The 14,923-nt window shown below is 42.7% G+C and overlaps 1 protein-coding gene across 1 annotated transcript in view; it reads left to right on the top strand.

Annotated features, from left to right (window-relative positions):
* The window catches only part of FURIN (furin, paired basic amino acid cleaving enzyme), a 314,300-nt gene extending 299,851 nt beyond the window's left edge, over window positions 1-14,449 (top strand). The window contains exon 16 of the mRNA XM_068275265.1: window positions 6,896-14,449. Coding sequence (XP_068131366.1) covers window positions 6,896-7,461 — 566 coding nt within the window. The 3' untranslated portion in view covers window positions 7,462-14,449. The remainder of the gene's footprint in view (window positions 1-6,895) is intronic.
* The last annotated feature ends 474 nt before the right edge of the window (window positions 14,450-14,923 follow it).

Raw genomic sequence — 14,923 nt, 5'->3', positions numbered from 1 at the left:
GCGATGGCTTATGTTAGTACATGTACATTAACCCTTTCAAATCCTTATTTGAAATCACCCATGTCCCACCAGCCCTTCCTTTTCCAACTGCTGTGCAGGAAGGTGGTGGTGGGGGAGGTGATCTCTAATCCATGCAAGGGGAGTAAGTGAGTTCACCACCTTGTTGCAGTGGCGCAGCAATAGGGGATGCAGAGGTTGCGACCGCACTGGGGCCCTTGGTCCATAGGGGCCCACCAAGGGCCCTCTTTCATCCATCTTAATGTTTTGTTTATTGGTGCTATGCTGGTAAAAAAACCCTCTATTTGTGCATTGAATAGTGGTAACCCTTAACGAGCTATTTTCTCACTCTGTTTATACCTCTCTGACACTGCAGCTGACCTTGGTAGGTTTTGGGGCTCCATTTCAATAAAGTGCATGGGGCCCCATGTAAAACTCGCATGGGGCCCTATGCTACTTGGTTACGCCACTGCCTTGTTGCATCCTTTTTAAATGTGCGAGGCTCAAGGCTTACCTAAAAGTGGTCTCAACCCACTGACATTTTTTTTATTTTTATAGCAAGACTGCATTGCAGATCAATGTATCCTGTCCGCTACGGCCATCAATGTTATTTCCACCTGATAAGTTGGTGCCAGTTCTGTCATATGCACAAGAAGGGGGGAGCTGCTGCACAAAGCTGAGATATCCTGTTTGTATTTTATCTCGCAGATTAAGAGTGATTATGGCAGCTAAAATGATCAGTGTACATACAGCTGCACTCAGTTGTTGGTAAGCAGCTATAGTTCTGGTTATCACACATAAATAGAGCTGCTGATTGCTGTGCCTCATCCACAGCCTGCATTGTCAGATACAGCACAGAAGTGACACATTTTATCTGATGTTTGCTAGCAAGAGGCTTGTTTTATTTATGAAGCCACAATGCTGTGAATATATTACATTTCAATTAAATTGGCCCCCTTTTTTTCAAAACAACTTTCCCATTCCTGTTTAAACTGTTGAGCAGGGTAAAGAGAGAACTCAAAACTTCCCTTTCTCCTCCTCCCTCCTACTCATTTGTTTAGTCGACTCTTTGTTCTTTTGCCTGCCAGATGTCTCTGTCAGTCATGGCTTTTCAGCTGTTGCTTAGGCATGTTCCCAGCTTCACATATACAGTCTTAGCCTTTGTTGTCCTCTTTCTTTTGCCCTCAATGTTTTCCTAGCATCAAGGATTTCTACAAAGAATCTGGTCTTTTCATTATGTGATCAACGTATTTAAGTTTTAATAGTGGTATTGACTCTGGCCTTTTTTCTTTTCGTATTGACTGGTTAGATCTTCAGGCAGTCCAGGGAACTCTCAGTAGCTTTCTCCACACCCACAATTAAAAAGCATCAATTGTCCTATGCATGACCTTATCCAACTTTCACAGCCATGTTACTACTGGGAGGTCCATGGCTCTACACTAACTACCCTGCTCTTTATTGCTAAAATTACATTTCTATCCTTTAGTATCTTGTCCAAATATGCCATACCTTTCCTTCCTTCTTTCCTCCAAGAGATTATAGCAAGTGAATGCTGAACAGTGATTCACATACAGTAATATGAAACTGCTAGAAACAGATAGTGGTAGGAGTCTGAAGGCATTTCCCAGTAGCTGATTGGTTACATCTGTGTTTTCTAATCATAGATGTATGTGATTGGTGGGTAAGGCCTGTGCCAGCACTAGTATTTTCTTATTCTGTCTTCTACATCCTGTAGGTTCAAGTTTGCTGGAGAGTACAGAAACATATGAAAGTTGCAAATGCAGATTCTCATAAATTGTCATGCTACCTGTCCAGCATCTAGTGTTTTACCCATTCCAGCTCTCCTTGTAGCCTCCCTAACCTCCCAGCAGCCAGAGCGATGATGAAGACACGCATGCCGGTTAATGTTTGGTTGGCATCTGTCAGTCCGAATACACAGATGCCAACCACATATTACACCATGCCAATCTCATAATGTTTTTGCTAGTCTCTCAGCAGCGTGTTATATGCTCTGCACCTACATCTTTTTCAGAGTGCTGTGCAGGGGCTGTGTATAATTATGGAAATCGTTTATCGGTTATAGTTCTCCAGAAATAAATGTATTTAGACTTCATGTCCCAACGTCATAACTATGTCCACTCAGTGCTTCAATTTATCTGCCTTCAGCAATCTGTTGTGACCCACAATGACATCATTTAGAAAGGAAAGTTATTCCTGTCGGCTCGCTATGAGAGATGTGCGCAGGGTCAAATCGTGCTTTCATCTACACGCAGCAAATTTGTAAAATGCTGACAGGGATTTCAGAGGGCAAGTCGAAGCAGATACACTTTCCCTGTGTGCCATGTCTTATGTTCCGGCATTCACATCAACATTATTGGACAGATCTGAGAAGCACATTTGGTTTTAAAGTGTACATGTCACTGCTGAAACCATGTTGTGGACAGACCAAAGATTCATTTTTATTAGGATGCAGTAATGGCTTCAGGCTACATTGGGGAGATTTCATGCATTTTTTGAAATATTTTAACATTTACCTTTTTTTTTCTTTTTTTGTATAACCTTTTTGTTGGTTCAGTACTTTCAGAGTATGTGTTTTTGTCCTTTTTGATGGATGGTTCCTTTGTATAGTGAATACTGTGTCCCAGGATCACACTGACATGTCAAGCATCTGCACTGTACATCTTTTTTTTACCTTCCCTGAGGACTCTAATTTATCAGTTTAAAGATCAGCCTACAGATCATCCCGTTGTTCTTCTTGAACACAGAATGTTTTACAATGTTTGAGGGTTATTTAATTTGGATTTATGCAGCACAAAGGGCAGTGACTCACAAGTACTCATGGGATCAATCAGAAATCTATTAGCCATTCGGTATTGTCAGCTTAATAGAAGCTAATAGACTATGAAAGGTTTTGTTGATCCAGGGCACATTGTAATAAAACTGTTTAAAGGAAGACTATCGCGAAAAAGTAGGCAGTTAAAATCTGACAGAACCGCCGGGTTTTGGGCCAGTCCATCTCCTCATGGGGGATTCTCAGGGTTTTCTTTGTTTTCATCATCATTTCCTGAACAGCAGTTGCAAAGTCTAACTGACATCATAGTGTGCAAGTGAGTATGGAGGCCGGCTGGTATCTTACTATTTTGGCAGTTAAACTGCTGTTCAGGAAATTCTGTTGAAAACAAAGCCCAAGCAAAACCCTGAGAATCCCCCATGAGGAGATGGACTGATTTTAACTGCCTACTTTTTTAGCAGTAGTGGTCCTTTTGAAAAAGGAACTTTAACCAAAGGTTCAACTTCATCCCAGTCAGAAGCTGATGCCCCCTTCTCCACGCGAAAGCTAACTGCCAAGCAAGCAGCATCTCCCTCTGTGCATAGAACTCTCAGTAATGAACATTCCGTGCAGATCACCTGGCAGAACTAGAAATGTCACCACCTGTGATACATTTCTGAATGTAAATCAAGGAAAGAGAATATTTTACAGTGGGCAAACACTGATTAACCTTCCTGGCGGTAAGCCCAAGCTGAGCTCGGGCTATGCCGCGCAGGAGGATTTCTCAGGCCCTGCTGGGCCGATTTGCATAATTGTTTTTTGCAACACGCAGCTAGCACTTTTCTAGCTGCGTGTGCACTCCGATCGCCTATGCTCCGTGCCAATTAGTTGCCGCCCCCCCCCCCCTTCCCAACCCCGTACGCTGCCTGGCCAATCAGTGCCAGGCAGCGCTGAGGGGTGGATCGGGACTCCCTTTGACGTCACGACGTCGTGACGTCGTCCCGCCCGTCGCCATGGCGACGGGGGAAGCCCTCCAGGAAATCCCGTTCTTTAAACGGGATTTCCTGATCAAAGATCGCCGGAGGCGATTGAAGCGGGAGGGGGGATGCCGCTGCACAGTGGCCCTAGGCTCGCTACATGATTTAAAAATAATAAAAAAAAAAACTGCTGCGCTGCCCCCTGGCGGTTTCTTATAGACCGCCAGGAGGGTTAAATAATCTATAAGGGCCCTTTTCCACTAGCGCGATTGCGTTTGCTGAATCGCAAAAGCGCAAATCACTATTTTAAAATCGCTAGGGTTTGCTAAATAATATAGGATTCGCGGTAGGTTATTTCCACTACCGCAGTTCGATTTTGACACAAACGCGATCGCGCGGCGGAGCGATTATTGCCGTGATTTTGCTATGCCCTGCAGTGCATAGCAAAATCGCAAACTCTATCGCCGGGAAAGAAAAAAATATTTTGCTGAATCGCAATCTCTAGCATTTAGCGCTAACGCTAGCGATTGCAAGTGGAAAAGGGCCCTTAATGAATATTGAAAAAAATAAGCAGTTTAATAATTACGTGTTATTCACTATAGTTCTTCTTTAATGTCCTGATGTAAATACACAGTCCTATAACTACGGTTAGTACTTATTCTCTCTAAAGTGGACTTCAACACTAAGGTCTGCTTGTTAGTTGTAGCGGGGATAGGAAGAGAGGGTAATGTGGGTAGTTGGATAGCAAAACTAATAAATAGAAAGTCTTGTGCAAATAGTTTCTTATTGCTCCAGTAAAACTCTGTGCAAAAACTAAAATACTTAGGCAGACAGTAGCCCTGTATAGAAGGTAAAATATATGTTAGTTTTAAATCCAGTAGTAAAAAAGTTTCAGATGACATTTCAATTTATTTAATTGGTAATGTGAGGTGGCAGCATGAGTTTCTTACTTCTGACAACAAAACAGATACAGTCAGTGAAATGGTGCCCCAGCAGGATTTAGTAGGCTACTAGTTACCTTAGCATGTTTAAAAATGGGCTCTCGGTCTGTCATTGCCGCTTCATGTACGCGTCTCCCCGCATGTCGTGCGTCTGCCGTGCGCGCACTCGTCCGGCCCCCTGTCCCGTCCTACTCCTGTCTCAGGCTGTCCCTGCCACACACACACACGCACGCAGAGACACACACACACACACACACGCACGCAGAGACACACACACACACACACACACACACACGCAGAGACACACACAGGGGCGTAGCAATAGGGGGTGCAGCGGTAGCGACCGCATCGGGGCCCTTGGGCCAGAGGGGCCCCGAAGGGCCCTCCCTCAACTACAGTATTAGCTCTCTATTGGTCCTGTGCTCATAATAATCACTTCTATAGATACTTTGAATAGTGGTAATCATTAACAAACTGTTTCCCATCCCTTCCTTGCACCTCTGATACTGTAGTAGCCATTGGCAGGTTTTGGTGCGCCGTATCAATTGCTATGTATAGAGTGCTTGGGGGGCCCCATTGTAAAACTTGCATCGGGGCCCACAGCTCCTTAGCTATGCCACTGGACACACACACACGACGCAAAGACACACACACACACACACACACACACACACACACACACACACACACACGGACAGGACGCAGAGAGAGACACACACACACACACACACACACACACACACGGACAGGACGCAGAGACACACACACACACACGGACAGGACGCAGAGACACACACACACACGGACAGGACGCAGAGACACAAGGGTTTTATTATATAGGATAGCACAAGGCTTCACTTCTGAGTGGAAGTGTGAGGTGCCAATGTGAGTCACCTGCTTCTGACTTGCAGAAAACGGAGGGAAAACTGTCTGTAGCTCTTTCGTGGCTAGATTACAAGTACTTACCTATTCATTCTTTACTTTATATGTAGGAATACGGCCAGTTGGCAAATATATATATAGTGCTGACATCTTCCACAGCGCTGTACAGAGTACATAGCCTTGTCACTAATGCTGGGAATACACTGTTCGTTTCTGGCGGTCGATTCTCCTCTCGATTGTTTTTACCGCTCTATTCTAAAACCAGAAATCGAGCGGCGAAAGGATCGAAAGGGAGATCGGACATGTCTGAAATTATCTTAGCGAACCATCTAATCACCTCAAAAATGAACAGTGTATTCCCGGCATAACTGTCCCTCAGAGGGGCTCACAATCTAATCCCTACCATAGTCGGATGTCCATCATAGTCTAGCTCTAGGCTCAGTTTTTAAGGGTGAAGCCAATTAACCTCCCTGGCGGTATGCCGCGCAGGAGGATTTCTCAGGCCCTGCTGGGCCGATTTGTATAATTTTTTTTTTTGTACTCGCAGCTAGCACTTTGCTAGCTGCGTGTACCTCCCGATCGCCGCCGCTCCGCGCCCCCCCCCCCCAGACCCCTTGCGCAGCCTGGCCTATCAGCGCCAGGCAGCGCTGAGGGGTGGATCGGGACTCCCTTTGACGTCACGACTTTGATGATTGGGAAGCCAAACAGGAAATCCCGTTCAGAACGCCGGAGGCGATCGGAGGGGGTGGGGGGATGCCGCTGCACATTGGCTATCATGTAGCTAGCGCTAGGCTAGCTACATGATTTAATAGGTTTTAATAGACCGCCGGGGAGGTTAACTTGCCTGTATGTTTTTGGGGTGTGGGAGGAAACCAGATTGCCCAGAGGAAACCCATGCAGACTTGGGGACATCATACAAACTCTGTGCAGATAGTGCCCTGGCTGGGATTCGATCCATGGACCCGTGTTTCCCATTTACATATCTTATCTGTCACCTCACTATATAGTGGCACGGGTCATTTCGGCTATAGTAAGGATTGCTGAAAGGTTAGTGTACACACAGCAAAAGCAGATTACCATTCACAGATGCAGGAAAGCGTACATTTACATAAAAACTCACTAGGGGGTACATGACTGCAGTCACAGAGCAACTAATTTACTAACCTGTTAACAACCTCTTCATGTTATGTTATTGGATGTGATGTAGGCAGGGTTGTAAACTTTTGCCACCCAAGAGCAGGAATCCAGCCTGGTTTGCATGTAAGAACATAGCCTATTCATGTTATGTAGCCTTCTGAGTAACAACTGTCTTCTTCTGTTTTACACAGTATGTGAAGAAGGTTTCTTCTTGCATCAGAAGACCTGCGTGAAGAGCTGTCCACCTGGATTCACAAGCACTGTACAGAGCATTCACTACACATTGGAGAACAGCATAGAGCCTCTGCTGGCCAATGTGTGTGTGGCTTGCCATCCATCCTGTTATACCTGCAAAGGCTCCACAGCAAATGACTGCCTTACCTGCCCAGCTCACTCACACTACAATGCGCTGGATTGCTCCTGTTCCCATCAGGTGCAGATCAGCAGAGAATCACCAACACTAAAGGAAGTGGTACACGAAATGGAAAGTACAACATCAAACTTGCCAGTCATTGTGGCTAGCCTCAGCTGTGTCATGATCATCCTGGTCTTTGCCAGCGTCTTCTTCTTCCTCCAGGTGCGCTCTGGGGTAATCTTGGGCAGGAAGAAGCTTTACATGTTGGACAGTGGGATCATCTCTTATAAAGGGATCCCATCAGAGATGTGGCAGGAAGAAGGCTTCTCTGAGTCGGAAGTCGAGGAGTTTGACAGTCACAATGAAAGAACTGCTTTTATAAAGCAACAGAGTACCCTTTGATGACAATTCTGATGTCACGTCACCAAAATGTCATGCCATCTTACAGACTTCACATAGGTTTCCTTTCAACACTGGACCAGTCCATGTGGATTCTGAGGACATCATCAGCCCTCTTGATTTCCATCCACTGCTCTAGTTATCGCCCAGGAAACCTCAACATCATTTTTTCTGATCTTTGTGTGGCATATTTTTGATTTGTTTTTTGTTTGTTTTTTCGTTAGTCCATTGTTCATCTTCCAGATCTTTGTTTTAAAATTATAGTGCCTATTTAGTGTTCATTCTCCATATTCTTTACCTGCCTGCTGGAGTGGTTTTCAGTTAACCCTTTCAGTCATGGGATATCCATGCACAGGAAAAGGACATTGCCTCAGTCTTGGTCTTTGAAGAGTAAACACTAGAAAAGTACGGTATGGGTGGCTCAGCTGACAGGAAACTCTTTTCAAGGCTGTAAACTGTTTTAAGGCTTGTGTACATGGCCAGCAAATAGATTGCAGCCCAATTGCAGTATGTTGTTTGGCATGTTGTTTTGATGCTGCATTAGTGGCGCAGTTTGTGTACACAAGCCCTTACGGTAATTCACTGCTAGCTAGTACATGAAAATCAAAGAGCCAGATTGTTAGTCTGTGTAGACAACCACAATCACATTTCATGCACTAATAAGACTGTCTGTTGGCCTGGTCAGCATCATGTGGAATGTAAAGTGCAGCAAGGAGAGGAGTACATTGGAGGAGATAATTGTTTGATCTATTATGCACCACTGGGAGGGATAATACACATTTATAGGGCCCCAGCTTTGTTTTTTTAGCCATCCAGTAATTCCTCTACATAGGGCACTATGAGGGACCAGATGAAAACTTGAACCAGTGCATTGTGGGTGTGGTTGTTTTTTGTTTGTTTTTTCATTGCATATAATATTAATCAAGGGCTGTTTTTTTCTTATACATGTTTGCACACTGAGCAATGACTTATCACTCTTTTGTAATCCTGAAGGAGCTCTTCACAAAACGTTTTTCCCGTTTTGGACAGTGAGGAATGGCTAAAATCTGTTTCTGAAAGTGAAGATGAAGCTTCCCAACTATTTTGCGGTGTGACAAGACGTGTTTTTAAGGGCTGTAGCAGTTTCTTATTTCTTTATGTATCCCAGCTGACACAGATTGTGCTGCTTCCTGTCCTGATGACTGGACGTATGTTGTGTGACCAGCACTGGAATCGTAAAGCTAGCACACACTGTTTTCGGAGTTAATCAGGCATTTGTTTTCATAAAATCTTCGACTTTAACAAAAGCATTTGAATACTAGGGCCTCAGTCAGTGGATTTTGTATGAATTGACAGTCTAACTTTGTAGTGCATGAGTCAATACTAATTTTAGCACTGGCAGTATTGTCAGAGCCATCGTTTGCTGGATGGAGTAAACATAATGGTGTGTTTGAGCTTTGAGAATTTAAAGAGGGAAGAGTAGGCTAGATGGGTTTAATGGTGTCCATACTCAGGCCAGAGATCTGGCCAATCAGAGATCAGGCTGCTTCCGCCTGATCTGCCCACAATGAACCTGTTTGTGATACTGAAGCTGGTCAGCCAATCATTTGGACATGGGTCTTATGGTTGTGTAGGAACTTTACAGATCTGAATCATAAACGTCACATGATCACAGAATGTTCTTATGTTGTCTGTATGGAAATTACATATATGTGTATAACAGAATAAGGAGGTTTGTATAAATTGGAATATATATATATATTTTTTTTTTTTTAATGCAAGTTATTGACTTCTTTAGTAAGTTTTGTTTTTGTTTTTTTTATACTTTTTTAGTCTCCATTCATCATGCTCTGCGATTTAAAGAAAAGACACGAACCCTTTCTGATTTGAAGCTGTCAGAAATGCCTCCAATGAATCTCATTTCTTGCTTCATCACAAATGTTTCGGCCCTCTGTCTGCAAGTGGTATATAAGAAGGTTATGTGATGTCACAGCTACCAAACCAGTTCCCACTCTAATGCTCCATCTTTTATTTTTCACCGCAGGTTTCAGTCAGGTAGTGGGAAAACAGGGGATTCTTACTTTGCATTGAGAGAGAAGGTCCACCATGGAAAGTAATAATTTTAGCTTTGAAGTTTATATGGTGTAAGATTTGCATTGTTGCCACTGTATGGCATGTGAGCTGCATCACAGCTGTCCAGTGTCCCAGCTGCATCCTCAGTGGTTCTGAATGAGCTGTATTCCTTCCTATGGTCCCCAGATCACTATTCAGACCTAGCTTACACTATGTAGGATCATGGCCACTTGGGGAAAATGACTGTTGCGGTGGCCTCAGGCATATACAACTGCTCTGTTAAAGAAAACCTGAAGTGGAAATAAACTTATTAGATAAGTCATTGTATGTGTAGAACTACACTTTAACAGAACTTTCCTGGAGTCCCATATTCTTATTTTTGTGTTTAAGGATGGAAGGGTATTAAAATCCTACACAAAGAAATGCCGTACTTTAGAGCTTTGATCACTACTGTGTGTTTGCACAGCCATTTGTTTTTAGGAGGGACTGTGACTGCACTGGTTTTGTTAACCCTTGCAGTAAAAAAAAGTGAACATAGGCAAGTTCTTAGGATTGACACTGTTTTTTTTTTTGTTTGTTTTGTTTTGTTTTGATTAAACAAAAGAAGTTTATTTCAGCACATTGACCAACACATAGTGCCAATCCTACTAAGAACCTGCCTGTGTTCACTATGTGTTTACGTGTTTATCATAGCATGCCACGTCACTTCAGGAACCCTTTAAAGCAACCATTATGGCTTGTAGGTTATATTCTACCTTTTGTCTTTTTTATTTTCATTACCTGCACAGTTTTTATCTCTGAGTAAAAAAGTTCAACAAATATGCAAGTTTCGGTTCAATTAGAACAGCAATTTGCGGCACCAGAAACAAAGGTTGGCACGTGGTAAATTTGCTTACCCCAGCTGTGGTCAAACTGCAATTTGCGTATTATTCAAACTTTGGGTTCATCAGTAGCTTTGGACTTTGGATTTCATTATATGTGGAGGTCAGATTTGTTTGGATAGCGTACTTAGGAAGCATTGAAAGGCTTCAGTAGCAACTTCCACATAGTAATTTCTTTAGCCTTTTCAGAGCTTCTGGTTGACTTTATGGTGGTGGTGTTGGTTTCCTGCAGCGTCTCTGCACTACCACCTGCTACCACCAGGGCTTCTGTGTTCTGCACACTGAAGGGCATAAAGGTGTCTTACACTATTTATGTGGATGTTACTATATTTATGTGGATGTTGGTTTTAAGGGTTTCTGAAATACTTTGTGCTGGGATTTATATTTATTCCAATCAGGTAGAGGTTTCATTCTGTGGTATCTGAAACCAATAATCTTTTAGTTCAGATGCTTCTCTGAAATGTCTGTACTGTAGCACACTCATGAGAGCGTTACTTTATAAAGCTGCAAACTCGTTCCTACTTGGAATTCATGGAATTTCCCACTGGGATCAGATTTTGGAGTTTCCCTCATTTAGAAATCGTTTCTGTTCTTTATGTTAACAGTGAATTTCTGGCCGAAGCCATACCTGTACGGATATGCCGGTAATATGCATTGTTATATGCTAATGTTCCGTGCTGTAGAGCTTCTTGTGTGATGAGTAATTACCTTACCCTTTCACTAGCCACTTCCCTCAGTACTGACTCATAGAGCTTCGGGTTATAATGACCTCAGGCAGCTTAGTCCATGCCCCACCCCTTGCAGCCTGAACTGCACGATAACACTGAATCAAACTGCAGCCCCATCCAGAGCATAGTGCTCACTTCCACAGGTCACATGACCACATATGAACATACGCTACTTTGTAAGCTGTCTATACCAGGTATATTAAGAACTTCTCTGCGAGTTAGGCTTTAAAACACACTGAAACGCATTCAAGCAAACCAGAATTTGTAATTTCCTCTCTGCTATAAAAGCTACACAACAGCATAATAACCTTTTTAAAGAAAAATATTTCATTGTTATAGCTGATGCAAATCCTAAAATAAATCCCCATTGTTTCTACTTCCTGCTTTCATGGAAGCAGACCTATTGTTAACATCCTGTGCTTTCAAATGGGCTTATCTGCCGTGGCAGTCAGCTGACATGGCAGATATCAAATTACAACTTGTAATTAGACACGAATAAGGGGGAATTGGGCAGGCTAAACTCTCTAAATACATACAAGGTGCATTTCTCTGTTTTCCTTCTGTCTTGTGCAAGAGTTCAGGTCCACTTTAAATGAACACACCCATCCTTTGTTAGCATCAGTCTTTATTTATAGGACCTGTCCATTTACAACACTGACAACATGTGCAGGGTAAAATGGTCTCCGCCATTAATTCCTTTTTTTTGTATTTACTTCTTAGAATGTGCACAAACCTTGTTTGTTCAGGTTAATCATTGTTCTACAGAACAGAACAATCTGTGCGCTGGTTAGAGTTGTATAATACCACTATTTTATAAAGTATAGGTCAGCTTCACATTGAGATTGTGTCAGTCACGCAGCATTATCAGCGTGCAGAAATGACAGCCTCTCCCTCTCGCTCACCGCTTCCAGACACTGTCCAGATGAATCCCGCTTTGCATTATATAGTGATTTCTATGCTTTTACCATGTACATCCCTGCAAGTCCCATCTAGCTGATCAGGAAACACCTGGCCTAAATTATGATCCAGGGTAAGAACTTAAATTTCCTGTTCTTGTAGCAGTGATATTCCCAGATCACATTAACTCCTGACACACCGGGCCTTGGGGTAGTCTGCTGTGTGAGACGAAGCCCAGATTCCTATGTGGAGTGTGCATGACTCATCCTCCTCAGAGTATTCAGCAGTGCATGGCCGCTTCATCCTGCACTGTACAGCTATGTCTAGAAATGTGGGTTGCCTATTGTGGGATGCTTATGGGAAGCTAATCATTTTAATCATTTAGAATTCAACTATTAACCTCCAAGATGTGTATGGCACTATTCAGGGCATGTCAGGCAGTAAATCCCAGCATTGGAGTACTACCAAGACAAGGGACACAACATTTATATCACACTTGTCTCCTGTGGGACTCAAAGCGCCGGACCTGCAGCCACTAGGGCACACTCAGTAGGCAGTAGCAGTGTTAGGGGGTCTTGCCCAAGTTCTCCTTACTGAATAAGTTCTGGTTTACTGAACAGGAAGAGTCGAGATTCGAGCCTAGGTGTTCTGTGTCAGAGGCAGAGCCCCTATCCAGTACACTGTCGAACATTTCCCAGCTGTCCTGTAAGAAGTCAGTCTGTCCGTGTGACTGCTTGTGAGCCGTACATAGAACACGTCACACATTAGAAGAATTGTAACATTCTGTGTGCAGACAGTAATTATCTGCCAGTCTGGCACTTGAATTACTGAATCTAGAGATACACTGGTGATCTCTTCTTGGCAAAAATAATGAAAGCCCCATTAAAGGATCATTCAGGCTGTGCAGTTCATATGTATGGGGCCAATTGTGGGAGAAGCCATTGGATGTGTGTGAAAACTTTGCCCATCACAGCACCTCCCACATCCATTTTCCATAGACAGGAACACTTAGCCTAGCCTTGTGCATGTCAATATGGCAGTCTGCTATGAGACGGCTCCGAAATCTATGGATTGGCAAATTAATTAAGAAATAACCTGTAATAATATATATTTGGGGGGGGGGGGGAGAAGAGAGCCATGAAGTTCTAACATTAGCAGTGAACACTAGTTGACTAAATTTCGGTCTGATCTTCTATGGCTGTATTGGGAAGTGTTTATGGTAAATTTGGTAGCAGGAGTACTGTGACACTATCTGGATAGAAATACAGGCTTTGTCATAGATACCAGTAGTTTTTTGTTTTGCGGGTGATATATGGAAATGCATGCATTGTTGATACTTGTATAGGTTGGAGCTGCTCTAGGCGAGTGGTATGCCCCAGTCCACAAGGACCAGGAACCTGCGTTTGAACATTACATTCATTTACATACCGTGTATCGGTGCACAGTTTAGCAATCATAGCTCTTCCAAAATATGTACAGCCTTAAAGAACTGCAGTTGTGGACAACTCTGTTCCAAGAGGTGAAGTGGCAAGGTTGTGGCAATAGTGCCTTGTTGTTGGGCAAAAGTGATTCTATAGCAGCGCTGAAGGTGTTAACTTTTATACCAGACACTGGAGTGTAATCAGTGGGCACTTAGAACATGAATAATCATTTATCGACACATGCATTACTCGCTCACAGCAAAGTTGTTTTATGTTCAAACATCCCATTTTTCACTTTTTTTTTTTATTTATTTTTTTAATATACATTTTCTTCCTGCCAGAATTCAAACAAATTCTACTTTAATGACTTGTGTGCCTTCTTCCCATATATCTGATAAGATTTATTATGAATCTCATTGCTTGTGTGTCTATTTCAGCACAAATTTGTCCGTGTGAGGACAGCATCACCACAAAATGGCCACCAAACGAGCAATAAAATGGTGTTGTGTGCTGTGACAGCTCAGTGCTGAGGGGGGCCTGTTTATAGGGCCACACCTAAGAATGTCATTTCCATTTGTCACTTAGGGGCTTCTTGTCAAAGATCTGGAGACAACCTTCAAATGTATTTTTCTAAAGTAATTAGACCCAGTTTTCAGGGCAACACTTTGTTCTGAAATGGAGTCAGTTACATTGAAGTTCTGCAGAAAATGCTGTAAGAAAAAGACTATTTATATATTCCTCTCCTGCAAAATGGATGCATTTCTGACTTGCACAGGGAACAGGACACCTGTGGGCAGAAATCAGGATTACCTGGAAATGCAAACGGACAATTTATGGTAAATGGAGGGATGATAAATTGAAAAACTATTTTTGTATAATTTTTGTGCACAGTAAAATTTTCTTGTAATTTAAACAATACAAATTGCTTCAATTTTTTATTTAATGGATGTGGATATAATGTTGACTAGAAAGATTTAAAGTTATTAAATATTCAAAAACTATGCAACTTGAATGGGTTGTCTGCGTTTTATTTCTCTTACTTTCCCTTCCCCTTAATTTACTTTCCTCTACAGAACAGCAGTGGCATGCATGCTTGCATTGCCTTGTAGAGACCTCTTCTTTGCTTGATAAGTCATAGTGATGTCTAGTTTCCATAGGACTTCATACCTCTGGTTGTGAAATAGTCATAAACTGTCTAGTTACATATTCAGAATCCATTAAAACCCCTGGTGGAAATGACACCCCAAGCATCCCTTTATCATCTAGGGGACTTGAGGAAGTCACTTTTAGATGTTCTCCAGAACCACAAATCCCAGGGTGCTCATGTGAATACGCTGGAAGTCACATCTCCAGGTGGTTAATAATTAATTTGATTTGTAGATGTAACCTATTCCCACACTGAAACGTGAATATGGAAATATGTTTCCAGAATATCAGCGACTGGATGTGTTCAGTTAATGCAGTCACACATACACTTCTCTATGCA

Source organism: Hyperolius riggenbachi, chromosome 3 (assembly GCF_040937935.1).
Source record: "Hyperolius riggenbachi isolate aHypRig1 chromosome 3, aHypRig1.pri, whole genome shotgun sequence".
NCBI lineage: Eukaryota > Metazoa > Chordata > Amphibia > Anura > Hyperoliidae > Hyperolius > Hyperolius riggenbachi.
The sequence above is the reverse complement of the archived record's forward strand: the minus strand, read 5'-3'. Positions and strand labels throughout refer to the sequence as shown.